Source organism: Pseudopodoces humilis, chromosome 3, assembly GCF_049639895.1.
Source record: "Pseudopodoces humilis isolate 2021_Gansu_Grassland_sample_001 chromosome 3, ASM4963989v1, whole genome shotgun sequence".
NCBI lineage: Eukaryota > Metazoa > Chordata > Aves > Passeriformes > Paridae > Pseudopodoces > Pseudopodoces humilis.
Window position 1 is genome coordinate 25318847 of NC_142202.1, and position 13238 is coordinate 25332084.

The 13238-nt window shown below is 41.5% G+C and overlaps 1 protein-coding gene across 1 annotated transcript; it reads left to right on the forward strand.

Annotated features, from left to right (window-relative positions):
• Window positions 1–555: 555 nt before the first annotated feature.
• On the forward strand, window positions 556–13195 carry SLC3A1 (solute carrier family 3 member 1). The gene is made up of 10 exons (XM_005523387.3): window positions 556–1101; window positions 1776–1955; window positions 2891–3045; window positions 4094–4219; window positions 6416–6535; window positions 7220–7344; window positions 8548–8746; window positions 9489–9635; window positions 11680–11796; window positions 12617–13195. The coding sequence occupies exons 1-10, from the start codon at window positions 705–707 to the stop codon at window positions 13055–13057; spliced, it is 2007 nt and encodes a 668-aa protein (XP_005523444.2). The 5' UTR covers window positions 556–704; the 3' UTR covers window positions 13058–13195.
• Window positions 13196–13238: the final 43 nt, after the last annotated feature.

Genomic DNA, 13238 nt, shown 5'->3' on the forward strand with positions numbered 1-13238 from the left:
GTTTTTTCTCTTGAATTTTGCTTGTGCCTGTGGAGAACTATCCTGTCCTGCCCCGGGGCTGGTTCTGGGGGTAACAATCCACCCCATGTACCTGCTGTAAGTCACTGGATCAGTATGTACCACAGCAGTTGTTAGTGCTTGGGAGTTGGGGGTGGGCTGGGGTGGGTTATCTAAACTGAAAAAGAAGCACAACCAGCTTTTGAATCTTTTCTTATTAGTTTGTGGTGTGTTTGGGCCAGTGGTTGCCAACCTTCATTCTCTTGCTGTTCATATTTAAATTACCCATATTCAGATTGCTTCAGGCAAGGGAGACTAGGACCAATTTGGAAAGCTGCATAGTGGTAAAAACCTGAATTTCCCCCTCCTATCATAAGGAAGAGAAGTGTGGTGTACTGGAGAGAGCAAGAGTAAACATAACTGTGCTCAGCTGATACCAACAATAGCCTTTTCTTCCCAGCAGAACTGCCCTATCTTATAAAAATCTTATTTTGTTATCTTGCTGAAGATGATGAATATGCAGAAAATTGTGAGCACTTTGTCCTTTTTGTCTCTTTTTGACCTTTGACCAGTTGGTCAGGATTGATTATCAACCCAGAGTAGCTGATTGCACTGCTTCTCATTCCACTGAACAAAGGTGCTGTGGCCAGTCTCCAGGACAAGAACTTTCAAGTAAAACAGTTGAGGTGAAAGCTAAGAGCTTACCTATGGAGCTGAGTGAGAAGGGAGGTGTGGAGAACAATGGATTTGTTCAAAATGAGGCTTTTGAGGACAAGGAGATGGATACCAGTAGCCAAGAAGAAATGTCAAAAAAGTGCAGTGTTGATGTGGACCTGGTGGTTGTAGAGGATACGGTGCTGAAGCCTTATGCTGGGATGCCAAAGGAAGTCTTGCTGCAGTTCTCCAGCCAAGCCCGCTACAGAGTCACCAGGGAGATCCTCTTCTGGCTCATAATTGCTGGTTCTGTGGCACTTGTGTGCACTACGATTGCCATCATTGCTCTCTCTCCAAAGTGCCTTGACTGGTGGCAAGCTAGTCCTATTTACCAGATCTATCCTCGTTCCTTCAAGGACAGCAACATGGATGGGAATGGGGATCTGAAAGGTGAGTCAGTTTTCGTTCTTGCTGTGTAACAGTTGTGTGTGTATATAAAAAAAAAAACAAACAGTGGAAGAGTACAGTCCAATAGACAAAGCCACCTTTATGGAGAGAAGTAAGAAAAGTCAGGCAACATTAATAGCAACTCATGTTGTGAATAAATCCAAGAGCTGCTTGCTCAAGTTAAGTCTAAGCGGGGAATTAGAAGGGATATTGAGAGATGGTGCTGGGAGCAAGCAGCAGCACAGCTGCTGCCAGAGTCAGACTGAGTCCAGTCAGAAGGATGAAAGGTGCGGAGCACCTGGTCATGTTTGGTGGCTGCTCTTCTTAAGGAAAACCAAATCTGACAATGAGGGGAGAAGGATGTGTTGTTTTCTTCATGGTCTAGGTGTTATCAGCTCATAAGAATGAGTGGAGATGGGGCCCCTGGTAGCAAGGAACCAATGCCACTTATCAGGAGCTGAGCTGAGACTGCCCTGCAGAAAGGCAAGGCTCAAAATGGACAATGCATTTCTAAACAAGGAATGATAGCCACACTGTACAGTACTGGCAAGTGAAGGGAAGAAACTGCTTCTGTAGTTGCATACCACAGTAACATGTCAGAAAGATAAAGGAACCTTTGTACAAACAGAAATCTTCTGTCTTTCCTGAACAAATGATGTCCTTTCCTTTTTAAATAGGTATCCAAGAAAAACTGGACCATATTACATATTTGAATATAAAAACCATCTGGATCACCTCTTTCTTTAAGTCTCCTTTAAAAGACCTTGGATATGGAGCTGAAGATTTCTATGACATTGATCCCATTTTTGGATCAATGAGAGATTTTGAGAATCTGGTTGCAGCCATACATGACAAAGGTAAGCTGCACCTCCAGGCAAGGTAACTCTGTTGAGAAGATGGACCTTATATAGACTTGTTTGTGCATCTGTCAGTCCCCCCGTGGTGGCATTGAGCAGGAGCAGATGGGAGGTTCCAGCAAAGGATACAAGGCGACTCCACAGCAACGTGAGCTCCGTGATTGCTGTTTCCTGCCCTTTGGCTCTGGAGCAGTGCTGAAAGCAGGACAGAGGGCACAGGGAGCTACAGCAGCAGCACAGGGTGGCAGCATGTCCTCTGCAAGGAGGATGTTTGTGGGTGGTGGGCTGGCACCTGTCCATGCCCCCTGAGGCCTATCTTATGGGCATTACAGGATCAAGCTGAGGTGCAGTTCTGTCTGACTGAACATGAGGGAATACACGCTTCCTTCCTGACCTTGCATCCTTGCTTTGGTGCTTTTATGCCTCAGACCAAATGTTTGCTCAGGTGTTTCTTCTTGCAGCTGTTGAGCTGAACAGAAAATGGTTTGCCAGTCTGAAAATATTTGAGGTTTCAATAGAACATCTGGTCTTTAGGCAGGGTGATGAAGAATGTGTGTTCACTGATGCTAGACTGGTGAAGTGCCTTTCTCACCTGGGAGGTGTGAGACAGATGATGGAGTCAGAGTTAGTGAAAGTGGCTCATAATAACAGAAATCTGTTCTGATTTTTTTCTTCACCCTTCTTTCCCTCCCAAGCTGTGTTCCAGCTACTTGCAAACACCAGTCTGGTCTAACTGTTTTGGTAGTCTGGTACTTTTTATGGTTTTTTGGGTTTCTTTTGCCCCTCCACCAGACCTCTGGCATGGAAGAAGCCCAAATACCTCTGATACTGCATTTAGAAAAAATATGAATGTTGTCTTAAAAGGCTAAATGTAATGTAATTTGGGGGCTGGGGGGGTTTGATGAATTTTTTTATGTTTTGTTTTTATTTTTAAGGGCTAAAGGTGATAATGGATTTAATACCAAACCACACAAGCGACAAACACCAGTGGTTTCAGTTGAGCCGCAATCAGACTGGCAAATACGCAGACTACTACATCTGGCAGGACTGCATGCAGGCTTCTGGCTCAGTCATCCCTCCCAACAACTGGGTAAACTTGGGAAGGGACACATGCACATCCCAAGCTGGATGCCAAAGAGCAAAAGAAGCTGTAACATGATTATCCCAGTGTACATGGGGTTATAAATGACTGGTGAGAGGTACAAACTGATGTTACTACATGAGTTAGTGCAGATTAAAATTTAAACCAGGTTGGGGGATCGCTGGAAAAGTTCCTACTTCAAGTGGAATTTTAAAAATTACTTTTGTTTCTTCACCTCAGTGTTAAACCTTCATTCATGAAACAAACACCAAATTTAAAAAAAAGGTTGTGCACAAGTTGTTCACATATGCCCCCTTCTGTGTATGGGTATTCTGCTCTAGAAACTGCATGTCATGTCCTCTGAAGTGATGGTGGAGATGGAAACAAAACAATGTGATCCTGGCTTTTTTCCTTTTTTTCTGGAAAGTGATCAGGCCAGAAAGTGTGTTGCCTGTTTCAAATAGATTTACTTAAGATTTGAACTGGTGGGTGACTGATTAGGAACTTGTATAGTCCAAAAACTCAGGGTGGAATTAATACTTTGTACCAATTTGTATAATTTCTTTTTAAACTTAAGACTCTTAAGAACTATCTTAGCTTTTGGAATCTTTTATTACAGAGATGGTGATAAAGTTTAACATTTTTAACTTGCATTGGCCCTTCAAAGGGATAATACTAAATTGCAGAAAGCTCTAAGTTAACTAAAGCTATTTTTAATAAGTTTTAGGAGAAGTAATTCCAAAATAAATGTTCCCACTCATGTTTTCCCCTCTATTCCAGATAATTCCTAATGTGAAAGTTAATTTAATAAAGAAATCTTCAAAATTCACAACATGGAACAAAAAATACTTGTGGCAAAGCACAACTAAAGGGAGAGCAACTAGTGGCAAAAAGAAATTAAAATCATAGATACCAAAATCTGTTCAAAATGTAGTCCACTGATTAGGCATTTTGTGCTTTATTTTATTCTTGTAATGCCCCACATTTTAATGTATGCATAGGAGGAAATATTTATTAAGTTAGTAGCTCTGACTGTCTCTCTCCCTTGGCTGAGCAGGTGAGTGTCTTTGGGGATTCCAGCTGGCAGTTTGACGATGTGAGAAAGCAATGTTATTTCCATCAGTTTGGGAAGGAACAGCCAGACCTGAATTTTCGCAACCCTGCTGTCCAACAAGAAATCCATGTAAGCATGAAACCGACTGCTGCTGAGCCAACAGCAGAGCAGCTCGTGCACTGAAGCCTGTGCAGAACTGATTTACTCAAGTGCAGAGAAGTTTTTATCTCTGTTGATACAAAGAGTTGTTAATTGCCCAGTCAAATGGAGGGATGGCACCTTGTTTAGCGAAGAGATGTTTGCGTTTTCGGGAAAGCAGAGGCAATGCTGATTTGAATTACAAGGAATCCCTGGGCTTGTGGATAAGGGGGAGATAGTGAGTTTCGATCTGCCTGCATGTCTGATGACTTTCCAGGGAGAAAATTAGTGTTTTCACAGCGAGACTGGTGGTGATGGTACTGCTTGCACTGTTTCCTAGCAGACCGAGGAATGCAGAATGTTGAATTCATTACAATATGGGGATGTAGGCCTGAATATGGGGAGCCTGACAACAGCTGCTTCTTTTTACCCCTTTCATTAGTTATCCCTCAGCAGGTAGTACAGCTACTTAATTTGTTTGATTGAATCCTTAAGCGTTTGCCACTTTGTACTTTTGAATTGTGCTGCGTTTCTTTGGTGCTGGTCTTCATTGCTGCCCAGTCCTCCTAGGATGGTCTCTCTGGGGCCTCTCCCCCCACCACATAGGTACTGCAAACAAAACACTTCTGGCCATACCTTTTAACTCAAGCACACAATGAGACTGCTTTTGAGACTGATCCTTGAAGAACACTCCCAGTAATCTCCCTGTGTCTTTGTACTTCCCTTAATGCCACATCTTGCCATTTGCAAATTTCCTCCCCCCACCTCCCCCCACCTCCCCCCACCAATAGCACTGCACATGCTTTTTAACGATTCCGGCTAATTACTTTTTATAATGGTACCTGGATTATTGAAACTCCAGTACCTCAAAAAACTTGAAAGCTGGGAAGTTTGTCTTGGTAACACCAACCTTTGGTAAATGTGTATAAACATGATGTTAAAGATTAATTTTTGTCTAGTATTTTAATTCAAAATCCTGTTCCAGAAGATTAGGAGGACTGAGCAGGAAGCAAATGGACTATTTGCAGAGAAGCTAAAGTCTTTGGTTCAGCAGCACAAGGGCACCTAAGAATAGCCAGACTCAGCAACCAGCATGTTGTGGTTTTCATGTGTAAATGATGTAGATTGGTGCCAGTGAGAACCATGTCAATGCTTGATGTTGGCAGTGCTGATACCCGGATTTGCTTTTGTGCTGAGCACAGGTATAAGCATGAACATTTTTGGGTAGATTCAGTATTGGACAGACACCATAATGAGAGCTGCTGCTTTCAGAATGGCGCTAGGAGAAAGTGCAGCTCAGTGAGGCAGTCTTTATTTGCCAGACTAAAACCTGTACAGCTTGTGTGAGGATTAATTCTACTCCAGCCTGTTCAGACAAGTGTACGTCATATGTTTTAAAAAGGCAGGTCAATAGACATCTTCTAAAAGAACATGAAAAAAGGTTTTTTTCCTCAGGTGAAGACAAGTATCATAACTAAAAGGACATTTGCAGAAACCACTCAAGAGGAACTGAACTTCGGACTTTTTTGTTAAAACTACGGCAACTAAAACTGTAGTAATATAGTTAGTGAAGTACGATATAATTTTAATAATAGTGATTAATATTGGAATTTGATAGTGAAACTTCAAATCAATAGAATTTGTAATTGTTGGATTATAATTTCTCGTGTTCCTGCAAATCAACAAATAGGTCTGAAAATAAAATAATTACATCAGTCAAATAAGAGAGAAGAAATGTTTTAAGAGCTCTATTGTGTAAATGAAAATTAGTGGCACAAGGTTTGTGCAGAACAACATATTCCTGCATATTTCAATCAATGTGCAGCCATGATGAGTGCATTCATCAACAGCATCACTTAGTATGAGCCCAACTGTGTTGATGGATGGATTAGACACTGCTTTTAGTGAGTCATGCCCTGGCTTTGATCTCCTGAATTATGGGAGAAGTTAGAGACCAATCTTTTTCTTTTTTGTATGAATGAAATAGTAAGACATACTTTATTTAGCTATTGATTTGACCTTAGATCAACATGATTAACTTGTACTTCAAATTTTTCTAGAAGCTAAAATCAAAAAATGAATTGTTATGTATTAACACCTCCTTACAAGTTTTGTTTTCTTTTTAAGAGTATACTATTTTAAATGGGATGGGCTTGCTCAGACTTTTCAATTTTTACTTTTATCCAGGATATTATAAAATTTTGGCTTGGCAAAGGAGTGGATGGGTTTAGTTTTGGTGCCGTTAAATTTCTCTTAGAAGCAACACATCTCCGAGATGAGCCTCGAGTGGACAAGCCTCAGAAGGGAGTAAGTTCTGTCTTTGCTTTCTTTCCTGCATTTCCTATGGAGACAAGAATGCCTGGTTTGACTCTTTTGGGTCTTAATTGTGGCTATAGGAAAATCAGGACAGCCTTGGAAGGTGGGTGGGTCCTGGGCACTCTGCACAAAGAAGCCCTGGTAAGAACTGGAGCATAACTAAAAAACACTGGTGTATGCCATGTGTCACAATGAGAGGTGACCAGACACATTCACTGTTTTTATGTTACTTTTGCTCTGATAGTGAACCTGGTGATGTTCCCAGGTAGTGCCAGCACTAAGACACTATTCTCCTGTGGAGCTGGGGGTCACAGACAGCTGGCCAGCTCCAACATGGTGGTGGTGTGTTATTGTATCAAGGCATCTGCCCATCTTTCCAGCCTAGTCTGAGGCACAGCACCTGCTCTGCTTGCTGCTCTAGATGGACTCTCTTGGTTAGTGCTGTGGGTGGGCTTTCCTTGCTGAAGGATGGGATCCAAAATTATCAGTCCTCTGCTGCTCCAGAGTTCCTCAAGTGCAGTTCAGCACTATGCTGTTAGTATTAGCATGCTGAACTCATTTCAGTAGAAATTCATGAACTGGTGCATTGTCTCAGGAAAGAATGGGAAGAATTTGGAGAATTTGGAAACCTAAAACATTGGTGAACTAATGTGAAGTACTATACCCTGCTTTAAGGAAAGTATCACAGCCTATTCCCAGCTCTACCATGACTACACCACCACGCAGGTTGGTTTGCATGATATCATCCGCAGCTTCCGTCACACCATGAATGAGTTCAGCAGAGAGCCTGGCAGATACAGGTAACCAGCACAGCTGGCCAGTTTTTTCTGATATTAATATCTCTCTTGCTAGCAATAAAATGTTTTTTAATAACATAATATACCACAGAAATGCAAATCCTCTGGTGCAGGTAGTAGTACATAGGCTATACTGTCTCTTCCCGAGACTATGCAGAAAGGAATTGGCTGTTAGCTCTGCTCCATCTATGGACTATATAAAGCTAAGCAGAAAAGGAAACCATTCTAATCACAGAGATACTAATTTATCAAGCCTGTGCCTGATTTATTCTTTATTTTGAATAGTGCAGTTAGAGTGAGACACACAGTCAGGGAGTGTTAAAATCACAGAATGGTTGAATTTGGAAGGGACCTCCTGAAGTTCTCTGGTCCAAACCTCCTGCTTTTTAGGGCCATCTGGAGCCAGTTGCCCAGGAACTTGTCCAGGTGGCTTTTGAACATTTCCAGTAATGGAGACTCTACAACCTCCCTGGAAAACCAGTGCCAGGGCTCAGTCACCCTGACTGGTGGAAGTTTCCTGATGTTGATTGGGAAAGACCTTTCCTGTGTTTCAGTTTGTGCCCATTGCCTCTGGCCCCGGCACTGGGCACCACTGAAGAGAGCCTGGCTCTGTCACCTTTGCGCCTTCCCTTCCATACATGGATGAGATCCCCCTGAGGCTTCCCATCCCCAGGCTAAACAGCCCACCTTGCAGCCTTTCCTCCTGGGAGACGTTTCAGTCCCTAATGGCCTTAGTAGCAGCCTAATGGGGATTACCTCCCTCACTCCTGGCAGCACTCCTCCTAATGCAGCCCAGGATGCCATGAGCCACCTGCAAGGGCACATTGATGGCTCATGGTCAACCTGGGGGACCCCCAGGTCCTCTTCTGTGAAGGAAAGCATGGAAATTTCTGGAATGGAGTGTGTGGGCATGGATTCAGAAAGATAAAACTTCAGTCAGATACTTCAGCCTTGTGTTGACTCTTGTAGATTTTTCTCCAGCAATTTTCAAGAAGTATTTCTCCTTTATTCTTTATCTGCCTTACAAAATATTTTCTCTTTTTAATTTTTTTAAAATATTAATATTATTTTTAATATTAATCTTTTTTTGATGGGGAGGGGGAAATGAACCTAATTCTTAGTGCTCTGTGTCCAACCATTTCTAGCTTTATTCTGTTCTGTGTAACCAAAAAGAAGCCAAAAAAACTATTTGTGTACTTCTTTTAGATTTATGGGTTCTGATGATGATGAAAAGGAAGACATTGGAGCAACAATGATGTATTATGGAACGACTTTTATCCAAGAAGCAGATTTTCCCTTCAATTTCAACCTAATTAACATGAAAAATCTGTCGGGCAACAGTATTTTTGAAGCTGTCGACTCATGGATGAAAAACATGCCTGCAGGAAAATGGCCAAACTGGGCAGTAAGAGTTCTAGGCGAGCTGTCATAGGAAGGGCCTGTTCCTGTAGGTGACAGAAACCACACACACAAAGATATTGATTTCAGTGGGATCAGCAGCAGCCTGGGCCTGCAGCTGAGCTACAGTTGCTGTCCTTGTGAAAACTCTCAGCTGCTGTAGTTGGAGTATTTGGCACTGTCCGGCTGTCCTGCTGGAGAGCTTTCAATAACAGTTCCACTCCCCATGCAAAGATGACAGAAAGGAATTTATGATCATGTCTCTCCCTCAGTGGCTTCAATGGCTAAATCACCAGTGAGAATGGAATTGGGATAATTATCTTACGACCATAAACTGACTCACTGCAATGGATTCTGGAACCGGGACAGAGCAGAGCAGGCAGTAGATGGCAGTTAACACATTGCTCCTCTTTTTCCTAGGAAGCATATTTGGGATGTGCAAAGGATCTTTTCAAAGCAAGCAGAGCAGTCCTCACACAGCAGAGAAAATAGCAGAGAACTGTAAGCAGGGACAGTTGTTGTCATCTCTTCCTCACTTCTGCCTGATATGCTGCTGGCAGGACTTCTGTGTGTTAAATTTTTTGGGACAGAAGTTTGTAATGGCATCAAGATAAAGATAATGGACCTCACAGCCCTGGAAGGGAAAGATAAAACCCCAAAACATTTACTGTCCTATTAAATTAGTTAATCAATTTCACATATGCATGAAATTTTATAATGTTTGTTTAACAGAATGATGTTTTCTTCAGGTTGGAAGCCCTAACGCTGCTCGGCTTTCAACTCGGATTGGGAAGGAGTACATCAATGTCATGAACATGCTGCTTTTAACCCTCCCTGGCACTCCTGTAACTTACTATGGTGAAGAAATAGGCATGGAGAACATTGCATCAGAAAATGTAAGTGAAAAGCATGTAAACTCTGGTCCTCTTGATGTTTAATTCCAAGTAAGAGAACATTCAAAAACACAAGAACTTTTGTTTTGTTAACCAAACCCAGTCTTTCTCACTGTTTAAATAGTTTTCTGTGTCCTTCATGGCAAACCTCTGTACAGCATGTGGAATTGGCCAGGCGAGAAACCAGAAACAAGGCCTTGATGTGTGTCTGAACTGGTAGACTTCAGTTATGGATGCTGATTTCTGTCTTTCTCTGGATCAGTCTTGCATGGTTTCCAGCAGTGTTTCTTCACCAGAAAGGACAGCGAGTGCCAACACTGGGTCTGGCCAGGGGTTAGGAGAAGTGTGCTGCAGATATATGAGGGAAGAGGAACTGAGCCGTCTCCTTCCTCCCATGAAAGTGCCCTCATCATTATGTCAGAGTTCATTATTTCCTGGCTGTTATTTAAAGGAAATCATGGTTCTGATTCTGTCCATGGCTGTCATGAGTGTGCCCAAGCTCAGAAAAAGGGATTGGCATGAAGGGGAGGCTGCCTGGTGGCAAGCAGAAATGGCTTTTGGTCATCATGCATAGTCTGTCCCAAAAGGGAATGGCTCATCTCTGCCTCTCCTGACCATATTTGAGTACCATATGAACATGGTCCTGTGGCAGATGTTGCTTTCCCTGTGGAAAGGCTCTGTTAGGGAATGAGGCAGCCTCTGGCAATGTTAGAAATGGCATTGACTAGCTTTGTATCAAAGGGAAAGAGGTACTTGAAGCACAGGATCATCTCCAGATTTGTCTGATTCAGATGTGAGGAAATGATTCTCTGATTTAAAAGGAAATCTCATTTCCTCTGAGAAACCCCTAGGTCAAAGTATCTCCTGCATTTTCTTGCTGCTGCTGATTACTGCTGATAGAGTGATTCTCTTAAGAAAAGTGGCTCACTCTGAGCTCCTCAGGGTTCACTCTCTTTTAGTGGCTACCCTGTGGCTCAGGGCTTTGGAACAAATGCAAACCCACCCTTCACTCAGTCTGGAGAGGAAGGTTCTCTGATTAATGGGGTGTCTTAGGAAGATGGAGAGTATTTGTTCAGGATGATATAGGCTTTAGACCCAGCATTTCAAACACTTCAGGAGACACTGAAAGAGGTAAAGATGAGAGGCAGTGTTAACAGTGTTGAAGACTTAGGATTTTTTTCCCCTGCTTTTCAGAATATGCTAAAAAGGAGAAACCCATTATTTATAATGTCACAAAGCAAAGTGACAATTTCTTTTGTTAGGCTGCTGCTCTGACAGATTGTATTGAAAAGTGTCCTTTATATGAAAAACAGTTTTCATGGAAAACAAACACTCAAAGTATGTGCAAAATATTTTATGCCCTCTTATATCATTAAATTTAAGTGTCAGATCTTTTGGCAGCTCTTCAGTAACAATGAGGAAGCTTTTTCAGAATTTTTCTGAATTCTTCAAAATGAGAACTTCAGACTTTTTTTACATCTACACTTTTTAATCAGATAAAAGCTGGTTTTCAATAGTTTTGCACTTGGAAGTAATAATTTTACCTTTCTAACACAAACAGTCCTGTCAAAATTGTACCCCTTGCAAATACAAGCTTGAAGAGTTCTGGGGTGAAAAGTGTAATACTTACAAAAGAACAGACACTGAACAGCAGTTACCTGTTGTTTACTGTTATTTTAATGACATCTTTTCTAAGAACTCATTACCTCACATATTCACTCTCTGCATGTCTAGATATTTAACAGAATATCCTGGCTGTCATCAGTAAACTTTTATCCAACCATCTGTTGCAAAGGACGACAACTCTAGTAAGAGTTATTTGGGAATTCCACGTTTTACCCAGCAATGCTGTATCTGAGATGATCCCCTCCCCTCCATTTCAGGAACTATCTTAGAATCTCCTTAGATTTGGACCACAATTGCATCCTCAATTAATTTTAACTTAAACCAAAGAAAGCAATACTGAAAGGAGGATAATTTGGGAGATGTGAGAACATGTTATTCAAAGAATAATTTTTAATATGGTAATCATCACTTTATTTTCTAGGCAACCCTCCCAGAGAAATCCCCCATGCAATGGGATGGAAAAGTTAATGCTGGTTTTACAGAAGGCAACAGCAGCTGGTTACCTGTTAACTCCAACTACCAAAGTGTAAATGTGGAAGTAGGTATCTACATGTGTGACAAATGAATGGTGTAAAAATATTTTAATGTATCTTATTTGCTCTGGTTTCCTTTTAGTAGTGAGCATTGGCAGCAGGAACAAACTCAAGGGAAAAAAGCAATGAATCCTCATGAGTTTTATTAGAAAAGGAAATCCTTGCACAATAAGGAGCCTACTTCATCTATATTCATTAAAGCATAGCAGCTACAATTATGATGTCGATGGGGCAATTTGGCTCTTTAATGTCCTTTTAATCCTTTTGATATTAAATTGAAAACTGATCTCTTTTTCCCCATTTCTATTGCTATAGAAAGCACTGGCTTTGTAACAAGAACTTGACATAGACCAACTCTAACATATGTAGAGCAGTGAGTCAAACAGATTTTGCTGACTTACAGTGCTGACCAAAATTGAAGGCAGGAAAAAAAAATAAATCTAAGATAGCAGAAATATAAAACATGAAATAAACCCTGTGACTGCAGTAGACTGGACTCAATGAAAAAGATTCAGTGTCAAGGTTTGAATGGCTGTGGGTTTCTCCTGAATCAACAGTACTGAAAGGAAGCTGTGGGAGGAAGCAATTGCACTACTGCTGGGGAACTGTTATGCTTAATGAACTCTGTGTCTGCCACTCCACACGTGCCAAGGAAGTGCATGAGAAAAAGCAGTTTTTCAGTGAAATTTGTAGACAGATTTGAAGGGGATAATTGTCAGCACAGAATTCTGATAGGTGTGTTCTTAGCAGCCTGAGTGGGTGTGAGAGGGAAGCTGTATTTCTTCCCTGAGGTGCCAAGAACTGACCCTTTTGGTGCTGTTGCAGATCCAGAGCACCTGGTCCAACTCAACCCTGAGTTTGTACAGAGCACTGACTTCGCTGCGTAACAATGAGCTCCCCATGAATCGAGGGTGGATGTGCTACATCTGGAATGACAGTAACGTGTTTGTGTTTGTGAGGGAGCTGGATGGGTTAGACAGAGTCTTCATGATGGTGCTCAACTTTGGCCAGGAGATGACAATAGACCTGAGGGCCATAGCTCCCAACCTTCCCTCTGAAGCTGTAATAAGACTCAGTACTCATTTTAGCAATGCTGGTAAAGTGGTCAATACCAAACTAATTAAAACTGAAATGGGAGAAGGCCTGGTCCTTGAATATAAAACAGCAAAGCCTGTTCATACTATGGAAGCTTTTCAAGGGAAGTGTTTTGTGGCAGAAAAAGCTTGTTATTCCAAGGTCCTCAATTTACTCTACATGAACTGTTAAGTAGAGGAGTAGAATACCTATGCTTTAATGTTAATTTAGAAGATATTAGTTTCTGGGAAATGCTAAAAATACTCATTTTTCCTTGGCTTTTAAAATTTTGTGTACAAAATAAATGTCCTCAAAAAATCAGATAGATAATTGTCTTGTATCAGTATTTGTGATGAAAAGGAAAAAGAATGGT